Raw genomic sequence first — 12,459 nt, 5'->3', positions numbered from 1 at the left:
CCCCCAGCAGTAATTCTCGGATGTTAAGAGACAATAGCCCCCAAGATCTCTATCTCTAATACCCTAAGAAACAGATACTGGTGAAAATCTCATTGCAGAAAGCTTAGCCAAACTGCCTGAATGAACAAGCAACTTGAAAAAACTTTCCACAGAGAATTCATCCAGCAATGCTGTGCAAATGACAGGAAACATCATCCACCAGAGAAGCTGGTCATCAGCCACATGCAGCCTTCACCCAGCACTTAGATATGGCTGCCATCCCTGATTAGGAGTGAACCTGACGACTGAGAAAGGTCTCCATGCCCCCAGTATCCCGAATGTTGATGGACTTCACACTCCTCTCCCACCCCCACCTCACAAGCAGCTTTCGGTGCAGAGCGACACTGCTGGTGGTGGAATTTCCTTTAATTCTAGAAGCTACAATTTTTTTTACCTTTATTTTTGGAGTAGGTGACAGAAGTTACTTACTTTGACTGTTGTTCTGAATAAAAAGATACATAGGCCGTGTGTGGTTAGGACAGGGCAACACAAGTTATCCTCATGATGGTGGATCTGTGCAATATTCTGATTGTGGTGGTTACAGCAACCAACACAAGTGAGAAAGCTGTATAAAACATACACACACCTCTAACACACACTACACACACACAATACTATATACACATGAACAAATACTACACGCACATACATGCACATACACACTACAGGCACACACATGCTGAATTCACTACATACACTACACATACATACTTGTACACACGACACACACATACTGAATGCACACACACACATATTGCACACATATGCTCTACACATACATATACACATACAAACACTACATACACTTAAACAGATACACATATACACATGCACGCACATGAGCACAAATGAAGCTCGGGAATCTGAATAAGGTTGGTGGCTTGTTATCAATGGTGCTTCTCTGGTTATGGTATTATACTAGAGTTTTGCAAAATGTTACCATTGAAGGAAACTGGGGGAAATGTACTAGGGATCTCTCTGCATTATTCCTTACAACTGCATATGAATCCACAACTATCTCAATAAAAATCTCAGTTAAAGGAAAGGAGATGATGAAGACTATGCCTTCTTTCCCCCTACCCTGAGCATAAGCCCCATCAGGGGGCAACAACTCTTACCAGTTTCATGTATATGAGAGCTAAAGAGAGAAAGGAGGAAGGCAGGAAGGGAGGGAAGGAGGGCAGGAGGAAGGGAGCCTGAAATAAACTGCATTGCATCAAAATAAATTGTTCAGCTCCGTCATACTTATAACTGCCTCAGGACAACTCACTGAGTCTAGGAGAGTATTTCTGCTGAACAACACCCCCTAGCCCCCACTTCCTCTCCCACTGGATTCCTACTGGTTCTCCCTCCAGACAGGACATGGGGCAACCCCTCTCTGAGAAACCCAACCACCCCCTGATAAAGATCCAGAACTGGAGACATGGAGCACTGCCCGGTGACATGGCCCAGTTGGATCACCTTACAGAGAAACAGTCAACAGACCCTCCCTCCTCTTTGCAGTTTCCAATCATCATTTCAGTGGCCTCTCTTAAATATGAGCACACACAAAGGATCACTTAACTTTTAAAGAAAGCACATAATATGAAAAACAAAACGGAAAGACAACAGCAACCTGGAAAAAACCAAGTCCACATACAGAAAAGGAAATTCCAAAGACTACTTACTATTCACACACTTTAGGATATAAGCAATGATCCTGTATTGATGAAGCAGAACAGGATGTTACTAAAAATAACTCTCAGAGGAGGGAGAAAAAGAGCTCTTGGAACTAAAAATACGACAGCAGAAATGAAATCCTCAGTAGAACTAGAAGATGTGGTTCAGCAACCTATAGAAATTAGAGCAGGAGGATGAGGGAAAAATGGGAGAGAAGAGATCAGAAAATCAGAATATCAATCTTGGAAGTCAAACACCCCAGTAACAGACAATCCAGAGAGGGGAGAGAGCTTGGGTTGGATGAATGCACACAAGTTCCCAGATCTGAAGGACATGAGCCTCCAGATGAAAAGAACCAGGTGAGTTCCCAGTACAATACATGAAAACAGAACCACCCCAGCCATTTAACTGATATGCCTGAACATTAGGAACAAAGAGCACCCATGCTTTTGGGGGAGACAGGAGGAAACAGGTAACATACAAAAGAACTAGAACAGCATCAGACTTCTCAGGGGTAACCCTTAGGAGCAATGCCTTCAAAACTGGGGAAACTGAGTTCCAACATAAATTCCCCTTCCAGCCAAACTATCTTCAAAGTGTGAGACTCGAATTAATGTATTTTCAAACCTATTTTCAAATCTACGATGTCTCAAACCTTTGTTTTCTTGTTTCCACACCCTGTCTTAGGAGGCACCTGGAGTGTGTGATCCCCAGAAACGTGTACCACAGATGAAGGGATAAACCAAGCAGGGCAGGAAATGCATACAGGTTCCTTGCAACACAGGGAGAGCTGGGGGTTGGGGGGGAAGTCATGGGCAGTATGAAGCTATAGGCAGATCTCAAGATGACAGCTGGGCAGCAGATTTTTTTAATTTTTTTTTAATGTTTATTTATTTTTGAGATAGAGACAGAGCATGAACGGGGGAGGGGCAGAGAGAGAGGGAGACACAGAATCGGAAACAGGCTCCAGGCTCTGAGCCATCAGCTCAGAGCCCGATGTGGGGCTCGAACTCACGGACCTCGAGATCGTGACCTGGCTGAAGTCGGACGCTTAACCGACTGCGCCACCCAGGCGCCCAAGGGCAGCAGATTTAACAAGCAACCTATCCAGACTAGAACAAGCTGGAACAGTCTGAGAAGGACTTCTGAAAAAAGAGAACTGGATAGAATATCTAATGGCAGTGTACATAGGCAAAGAAGGTGAGGGCAACCGGAGGAAAGTTTGGGCTTCAATTAGTGGTGAAGGCTTAGAAAACTAAGCAAATATTCATTCACATTTAGGACAGAAAAATTAAGCCCAGCATGCTTCATAGCTCGGATACAAAGAGCACTGACATGGCTGTGATAAATACTGACCACTGATCTATCCAGTGGTGTCTAGTCTTAGCTGCACACTAGAGCCATCTGCTTCCCTTAAAAAAAAAAAAAATCCCAAGCTATACCCAGGAACATTATGTCAGAATCTCTGCGGGGGGGGGGGGGGGGGGGGGGGGGAGGGTTAGACCCAGACATAAGTAAAGTTTAAAGTTGCCTCGTGATTACAAGGTGCAGAGAAGACGGAAACCCAGTAGCCAAGCAAAGATACAATTTTCACCCTCATGCATACTATTTCCCAGGTACTTATCTGTAGCAACTGCTTATGATCTTGACTTTTGACAATCAGCTATATTCCACCCAGATGTCCTACCAGTAATCAAAGTCAAAATGTCCAAAAGTGAATGTTCCTTCTTAAAGATGGTGCTATTGACTCAGCAACGTTAACCTTCAGCACTCCCTTTCTCCTGGTCACCCATGCTTCCCATCACCCACTTTGTTCTTACATCAAAACCCTACCCAAGAAATGTGCTTGTTACTTCCTGTTCCCTGTGGGTTCAGAGCGCACTGTTTGTCACTCAAGTGAAAATGACTTTTGCTGAGGTCAAACAATGCAGAAGCAGAGAGGGAGTCATGAAGAGAAAAACACAAAGTTGCAAATGTGAAATTCCTCTGAACTAGGTCAACAGAGAAGCAGACTTTAATTGTTCTCATTCTCCTAGAAATGAAGAGTGATGGACAAGGAATAATGGCTAGATTTCATGATTTAGATAAGCAATTTGTATTGGTTTGAATACCTCCAGAAATATCAAAGGCCTATTCCCCATACCTTCCAATGTTTGAAGTCTAGAGTTCAAAGGGTCATGACTGCTCCTCGATCACAGAGGTGTCCAGGAAAAGTCGAGTTTGTTTGTTTGTTTTTTTAATGTTTATTTTTGGAGAGAGAGAGAGAGAGAGAGAGAGAGAGAGAGAGAAAGCGAGCATGTGAGCAAGGGAGGGAAAGAGAGAGAAGAGAGAATCCCAAGCAGGCTCTGTGCAGAACCCAAAGTGGGACTCAAACCCACAAACCGTGAGATCACGACCTGAGCCTAAATCAAGAGGTGGATGCTTAACCACCTGAGCCCACCCAGTTCCCCTTGGGAAAGCTGAGCTTCTATCCAAGTGTCAAATGTCTATGCACTGCCATTCAAATTCACAATTCCCCATATATACATCTCATTGAAAGTTAGGCAAGGTTGGGGAACCAGGGGTGCTGTCGATTAAGCATCTGACTTCAGCTCAGGTCATGATCTCACGGTTTATGGGTTCAAGTCCTGTATCAGGCTCTGTGTTGACAGCTCAGAGCCTGGAGCCTGCTTCAGATTCTGTGTCTCCCTCTCTCTCTGTTACTCCCCCACCTATGCTCTGTCTCTCAAAAATAAACAAACAGTAAAAAAAAAATTTTTGTTAGCCAAGGTTTCATTTGGGGTCTGTGCCTAAAACCTTATCACCTTGCAGTTCCCCACCATGTTTGGGGACCCAATTTATACCCTCACCTGCAGTAAATGAGAGAAACTATCTCTCCTGCACCTGTGTTAATACTTGACATTATCCTGCATTTTCATTTTTGCCAACCTGATATTTAAAAATGTATTTCATCATTTTTAAAATGAGATTTCCCTGATTATTATTGAGGTTGAGGATTTTTACTGGTATCTACTGGTCATTTGCAACTGCTCTGTCAACTGCCTGTCAGTATCTTTTACCCAATTTTTATACATTTGTTTTTTGTTCCCCATTCATTACCAACCTAATTCCTTCGATTTTCCGGGTTCCAGCTTCTCCTTACTACCAACACCTCCTTACGCCATGCTGTCTCTCTCATTCGCCTCTCCTATAATTATTGAAAATTAGCTGTTCGACGCCTCTCTTCCCACCAAAGTCTAAGCCACCATGAGGACAATATTCTGGGTATCCATCTCAGACACTGCTGTCACCCCAACAACTAGTAAAAAGCCTGCCAAATATTAACTGGATGAATGAATGGAGGTCCTTTGGTCTTATACCAGCGGGGTCCAGGCAGAAACTCATTCAAGAGGTGCCACTGAAGACTGTTTCACAAGGGACCACTTACAAAGGTGGGAGTGGGAAAACTGGTAAGGGAGGTGAAGCCCCCAGGGATGAGAATGAGGACAGGACTGGTGCACCTGTAGCCACAGGAGAGAGTCTGGAAGATATCTTCCATGTCTTAGAACTCACAACTCCGTGATTAAAACTGCCTGGATGGCAACCACCACGTTTCACTAGAGACAACCTTCTTCCACTGTATCCCTTAATACGTCAAATTCTCAAACCCTACAGGATAAAACCATGTTTCAAACTGTTGCAAAGACAAACAAACGTCATTGCCAAACAAGCCCTCCAGAAACTGAGGGCAGGAAAAGAGCAGAAAAACTTGAATTACCTTCTGGAAGTACCACTCATTTGCTATGTGACTTCAAGGACATCTTATGAACTTTCTGTACCTCAGTCTCCCCAATACAAGAGTCACTGTACTATTATTCCCTCCAAAAACATATATTTAGCTCAAGGAAAAGTAAGCTCCTTGAGGAAGAAGACAGTTGCCAAAATCCTGTCCTATCAGCCAACTTCCACCAAGCCCTGGAATTCTCAGCAAATGGCTGGTTTTGCAATTCTTTTGGCTTTGCCAACCCTCCAGGGTATTAAAAAAAATCTTCCCACAAGGATTCAAGGCTTGCAAGTAAAGGAAATCTTTGAGAAAAATCTGGGTTGATGAGCAGCTAAGAAAAGCCAGGAGAGACACATCTATATATGTTTAGGCAGAAAATAGAAAAGGTTGAAAAGCGATGTGTTTCTAAAATACTGCTTCTATGAAAGCAACCTTCTGTTACTCCTTTACTCTCCCCAGTCGACTGAAAAAGGCAGTGTGATTCCCATTTTCTATTCATGTCCTCCTCAGCTGGAGCTAGGCAATGCAGGGGCATGCAGCTTGGATACAAGTGGGCTTGGGATCAAATCCTGCCACTTAATGAAGTGACACAAAGCAAGGTACTCACCTTGTGTGGCTCCGTGTTAGCCCATGAAAAATGGGTAACAACACTGACTTTGATGGATAGGGGAGGGGGGGGAAGAATTCAAAAACGTGAGATTCAAACGCATGCCAGTAACTGAGCTCCTGACATGCAGTCGCTAGTTTTTATCACAGGTACTGTAGTTCAGAAATCAAAACAGCTTCTTTACTTAACAAGTGTCTTTTGAGCATCTACTAAGGGCAGTTGATGCAGATGACAAAGGTGAGCAAAGGTCAGAGGGTCCCTGACCTCCTGGAGTTTATTAGAATGTGGTGAAGAGGACAGGTTACTCAAATCACAACCAAACAAATACATAATTGCCAACTGTGATAAATGCTATGAAGAGAAAATAGCTCAAGGAGCAAAATGGGAGGACCTAGTCTGGTTGGGTAGATCTTAGGCCCGGAAGTGAAAGATGAACGAGCTGTGATTGGTAAATGTGGAACTGGCATGTGCGACAGGTCTGGGGCCAGAAGAAATGTCACCCTTTTGAGGAGCATTAGAAAGACCAGTGTAGTGAAGCATGGAAGGGAGGGCAGGAAGGGAGGATATCCAGGCAGAAGAATCCAGCAAGGTGTCCCCGTAAACCACACGAGAGATCGAGAGGTCGTGGCCATTGTCCTCTGAGGAAGGGGAGGTCGCAAAGCTAAAGATAGGCTCTCAGCTTGGCAACTGAAATGTGCAGTTCAAGTACCCACACAGCCCTCTTTTCAGATACCACCTGTGGACCCCACACCTAACTTAAGACGGGCTGCAATGTTTTCATGATTGGAAGGTATTTCAAATATGTGTATATTTATCATTCACCATTTACCTCCTTGGGAAATGTCTCTGTCTCTAAGTTATTATCCCTTGGATCCCTGGTTTTCCAAAGCTAGCCACAATATACATGCCCACCTGCTCTCCTTACAATATAACCTGACACTCCTCCATTGAGTAAGTGGTGACATCTACGTCCCTCCTTTTTGAACTTAGGATGACAACTGCCAATGCCTTGGCCAAAAGAAAACAGTGGAAGTCATACCACATGACTTCTGAGGCTAAGACATAAATGCTGTGTACGTCCACTTTATCCTCTTGGAATCCAGCTGCTGTGTTCTGAGGAAGTTCAAACTAAGGCACATGGAGAAGCCATATGGAGAGGCCATACATAGGTGTTCTGGGTAAATGCCCAGCTGAGAGTCCAGCCAACAGCTGGCCTCAACCCCAGACATGGGAGTGATGTTGCCTCCAGATGACTGCAGACCCAGCTGTCAAGTCACCCAGCCTTTCAATCTTTCCAGCTGAGCCCCAGACGTGGAGCAGAGATAAGCCATCCCAGAACACCCTGTCCAAACTCCTGACCCAAAGTATCCATGAGCAAAAATATAAAACAGTAGTTCTACACCACTACGTTTTGAGGAGATCCATTATTAGAAACAGTAACTGGGCCAGAATATATATGTAAACTTTGAGCTATATATACTACATATTTTTTTTCTTATTCATTACTCACCTACCTAGGAACTTTCTAGAGGGGATGTCTATCATCACTCCTAAGCTAGAACCTCTGGGCTTTATTCGTACCACTTCTGGAAAAAGATGACCAGGTTCCTCACTTCAGAGAAAAACTAAACATTTTCAGACCACTCAAAGCATACAAAAGTAATCCATTCTCACTGCAGAAACAAGAAAAAGAAAAGAAAACCCTCATTTAGCCAATCTAACACCTTACTTCAATTGGCTTTGAAAACAGATCAAAAATGAGATCTTTAAGATACAAAACAGATGAACATAAGGGAATGGAGGCAAAAATAATATAAAAACAGGGAGGGAGACAAAACAGAAGAGACTCTTAAATATGGAGAACAAATAGAGGGTTACCGGAGGGGTTGTGGTGGGAGGTGGGAGAGGGGATGGGCTAAATAGGTAAGGGGCATTAAGGAATCTACTCCTGAAATCATTAATCATTGTTGCGGTGTAAGCTAACTAACTTGGATGTAAATTAAATAAAAAAATTATTTTTTTTAATTAAAAAAAAAAAAACGTGATCTTTATCAGCAACCATAGAGCCCTAGCTAGGACTGAAGAGCCCTTGTTTCCCTTCCTGAAGAGGAAGCCCTTGCTTCCTCTACCGCTGAAAGCTCACGCGTCTGTGAAGATGGTGTGCAGCTACTGGATGAGGCAATGCACATAAAGCGTACTGAGCTCAGTGCTTGGCACGTACAAGCCCATCCACCAGTTGTTACTCCTGCTCTGGTTATTGTGAGGATTCAGATTTTTCTTGATTCCAGCAGTAACCCTTCCCCGACTTGAATTTAATAATGCTTGTGTCCCATCTCAGGAGAAAGGAGTCAATACTGGAGTTTGGTTAGATGTCAGGAAAGGGAGCTCAGGTTCCACACCATCAGAAGTGTTCCACCACACTATATAACACAACTGCCACACATCCCTATTTTGGTTTGGTAAAAGAACAGTCCTTTTTATAACAAAAGAAAAATCAATATGTGTTAAGAAAACAGGCTTCTGAGAAGTTACATTTTAATCACGGTGTGGTTTTCAAGGTGAATTAAAAACTGTATTCTCCTTGGATCATTAGGAAGGTACCCCCCATGTGATTATATAAATATTACAAAGCTGCACCCAGATGGTGGCATGAATACCAGGAAACAGAGGTGGGATCAAAGAGTCAGGCCACCTTGGGTTGGGTCCTCCCTCTACTCCTCAATTGCTGTGTGACCTTAAGTGAATCACTCAGCCTCTCACAGACACAGGGTCTTTGAAACAAGGCCAAACTCCAAACTTTTTATCCATACTGAAAAGACACTTAAGTAGAGTTAGTACCCAAGTTTCCAGGGTAAAAAGTCACTATTCTAAAGCTTAAGTATGCCAAAGGACAACCCCCCCCCCCAGCTAAATAACCACTTGCAGATTCACACACATTAATATCTTAAATATGATCTAAAACACAGACACACACACACACACACACACACACACACACACACACACCACCTGGGCCTGGCTGTGAATCAGCAAGGTATCACGTAATGAAATCATGAGTATCTACTTGAAGAAAAGGTGATTCGAGACAGAATTACAACTGGTGTGCCATTTGGGGGCTGGATGGCATCCCGCTTCACACTGCTGGATTTTCACGGTGATCTTCAGTTGCTGAGGTGGGGGTCTTCTGAAAGCTTACATTTATGGAAGGAGAGAGAAAGAGAGAGAGAATATGGGAGGACAGAGATCAAGGGAAGAGACCAGGGAAAGGGCTGTGCTATGGAACAAAGTCGGAGTTGGTGGCACCTGAAAAGAAATGTCACTGCTAGGGAAACCATTTCAAAATGACATTCTAGTCACCAGGTTTCTAGTTTGCAGAGTGTCTTCCACCCCCTTCCTCCTGAACACCCCGGCTTTCCCAGAGCCCCAGGTGGCCCCCAGCCATCGATGGACTTAACTATATGGGCCACATTGGCCATCCAGAAAAATGCCCCTTACATCCTGGAAGTGATGGGCACTCTAGAACTCCCAGAGCCCCAGCATGCAGGAAACATGGCCGGCATGTAATCGACTTAGAAGAGCCCTTACCAAAGGTGGCATCAAGTACAGACTGGCTTTGCACTCACAAAAATCAGCAAGATTAAAAGGGGGTTAATGAAAACCCTCTTCGAGAGAATCAGTCAGTCACTGCTTTTGGCAGGTCCGACACTGCCCTTTAAGAGAAGTCCAGCTTCCCTCCCTGGCACACTCCCCTTCACCAGATAATCTGGGAATTCAAGAGAAAAGGAGAGAGCTCTGGAGTCCCGACGGCTCCACTGAAGACCGGGACCGACTCCCTCATATTACCATATAAGATGAAGTCTGTCAAGAGGTCTGCTAAGACTTGAACCAAGAGGGACCACCTGCTTTCCCCAGGAAGCACGAGACCAGCCAATCTGGGGGACACCCCCTTTTTAACCGATGCCACCCTTCACCATCACTATCAAAGTGCTTTTGTGCTGCACTTCATAATGCCTTGTATTAGAGCTACATCTTTCTTAACACCAAGGCACATACTTGTAACGGCTTTTTCTTTTTCTCACAACCATTTTTACGGCTGTTTTCCCACGAACCATGCCACTTGAACTGCTGGGATATAAAACCGTTTTTACAACATTCTTTTTCTTCCAAGTCTTTCCCTCCGTTATTTAGACAGCTGCCCCCCAGGGTCCAAACTGTTTTCAGTGGACAACTGTTCTGAGCACATTTCTCCACAAGGTCTATTTCAGCTCAAGAAAGGCCAAGGACAAATAAGACAAAAGTTGTGGGGAAAGGGCAGACCCACTGCAGGGCACCATGAGAGCAGAATGCAGCGTGACGGGGCAGCACAATCTAAATCATTTCTTCCAGAGCTGCAAGTGCCCAGAAGGGATCAGTCTTCCCAGTGAGTGGTCAGTGAAAGAGAACAAGTCCATTCCTAAACCCTAGCCAGGCGGCCAACACTTTTCCTCCCCGGAGTTCCCGGCACCTGTTCTAGAAAAGCGGGTACGGAGCTTTCTGCCTGGTCCAGACCGCCTGTTCCCTATGGGGAACACTGGGAAATTATGTGTTTCACCAGTCAACCAGCCCCCTTCGTGCCCCCAACAAGCCAAAGGTGTACAGGTGGTTACCTGCACAGGTACCAAATCGTACCGGGACAACTTCATTGCTGGCCTTGGGGGACTTCTTTAGGGGAACAGCCCCCACCCCCTCCGCCACCAGTCCCTCCTGCCGGTGGGTAAGAAGGACAGAGAGCCAAGAGGCACAGGTAAGGGTCCCCAGGGCCAGCCAGGCGCCCCCGCGTGCCGGCCGCGACTCCACTGCGCGGTCCTGGCCTCCAGGGCCCCCTCCTCCCGAGCCCCTCCGAGGGGCAGGGGGAGTCCTCGTGCCCGGCACCCCTTCCTGCCGGCCAGCCTGCTCGCCCCGCGCCCGGCCCGGGAGCCCCGAGCTGCCGGAGCCGCAGCGCCCACTCGGGGCGAACCGCGAGCACTCACCATTATGCTCTTGCATGCTCGACAGCGACCAGAGCAGCAGCGCCACCAAGGCCAGGAAGCAGAGCTGGCTCAGCAGAAGGTCCCTCCGGCGGCTCCGGCGACGCTCGCGGTCCTCGTCGTCGGGCGACGGCATCCTCGGGCGGCAAGGCAGCGGCCCCGGCGGGGGCCCCGGCTGGCGGCGGCCGCTCCTGTCGCGGGCGGCCGCGGCGGGGACGGCGGCGGGAGGCACCCCTGCGCGCTGCAGCCGCGCGTCCTCGCTGCGCTCCCGCCTGGCCGCCGCCGCCGCCTCCTCTTCCTCTTCCCTGCCGCTGCCGCTGCCGGGCTCGTCGTCTTCGTCCTCGTCGTCGCTGTCGCTCAGTCCCTCCTCGCCCTCCTCCTCCTCCTCCTCGCCGCTGGCCCGCGCCGCCGCCTCCCGGCGCTCGGGGTCCCTCTCCTCCTCGCGCGCCATGGCTCCCACGCTCGGCGTCCGCGCTCGGCCTCGGGCGGCGGCGCGGCGGGGGCGGCGGGGGCGGCCGGGAGGCGGGGGCGGCGGCGGCCGAGGAGGAGGAGCGGGGAAGGACCGGCGGGAGGAGGGCCCGCCGCTGGCCAACTCCGCGGGCTGGCGAGGCCACCCGGGCTGGCTCCGGCCTCGCCGGCTGCGGGAGCGCGTCGCGGGACCGCCCGCTCCCTCACTCCATGGTCCGCGCGCGGAGAGCGGGGAGCCGGGGCCGAGCGGGGCCGGAGCGCGCCGGGAGCACGGGCGGCGCAGCTCCCGCAGCCTGCGGCGGCGCGGCGGCTCAGGCTCGGAAGCGGGCGGGGGGCAGTGCCGGGGACGCAGCCCGCGCTGGCCGGCGCGGCGGAGAGGGGGCGCGTGGGGAGGAGACTGAGCTGGGGAGGGAGCCCCGTGCGCGATCCTTCGGCCGTGCGGTGCCAGGGGGAGGGAGGGGGCGGCGCAGAAGGCCCCCTCGTGGGGAGCACGCCTCCGGGAGGCGGGTCTCCGGGCAGAAGGAATCGCCCGAAACTTCGGAGAAACAGAGGGGGTCTCTTCAGCCCCCTCCCCACTGTCCGCCCGGAGCGGAGACGCCGCGAGTGCGCTCAAGCTGCGCGCGCCCAGCCGCTAGCCGCGCCTCCTCCCGCGGGCCTCCTGGGTTTCCCTCCGCCCCCTTGTGGGGATCCCCCGCGCGCCAGCCTCTGGACCTGGAACCGGACTCTCTGGAGGCACTTGGCTCACGAGGGTGTCCCGGCTCCCCGCGCTGGCTCGGCTCACACTTCACTCCCAATCGCGCTGGATCCAACCCAATGCTGTTGCTGAAGGGAGGGGGGGAGGGGGGAGGGGCGACTGGCACTGTCCCTGAGTGAGGCAGCCTGAGGATCCCTAGCCAACCTCGGGAGGAAGACCCTGT

The 12,459-nt window shown here is 48.8% G+C and overlaps 1 protein-coding gene across 2 annotated transcripts in view; it reads right to left on the bottom strand.

The window, feature by feature from the left end:
- Window positions 1–12,096, bottom strand: part of SLC24A3 (solute carrier family 24 member 3) — a 487,209-nt gene extending 475,113 nt beyond the window's left edge. The window contains exon 1 of one of the 2 annotated variants that reach the window (XM_030310180.1): window positions 11,078–12,096. In XM_030310180.1, coding sequence (XP_030166040.1) covers window positions 11,078–11,525 — 448 coding nt within the window. In that variant the 5' untranslated portion in view covers window positions 11,526–12,096. The remainder of the gene's footprint in view (window positions 1–11,077) is intronic. The other variant, XM_030310179.1, reaches the window with a different exon arrangement.
- Between the last annotated feature and the right edge of the window lie 363 nt (window positions 12,097–12,459).

The sequence above is a fragment of the Lynx canadensis genome, chromosome A3, assembly GCF_007474595.2.
Source record: "Lynx canadensis isolate LIC74 chromosome A3, mLynCan4.pri.v2, whole genome shotgun sequence".
Lineage (NCBI taxonomy): Eukaryota > Metazoa > Chordata > Mammalia > Carnivora > Felidae > Lynx > Lynx canadensis.
This window is presented reverse-complemented; position numbering and strand designations above follow the sequence as displayed.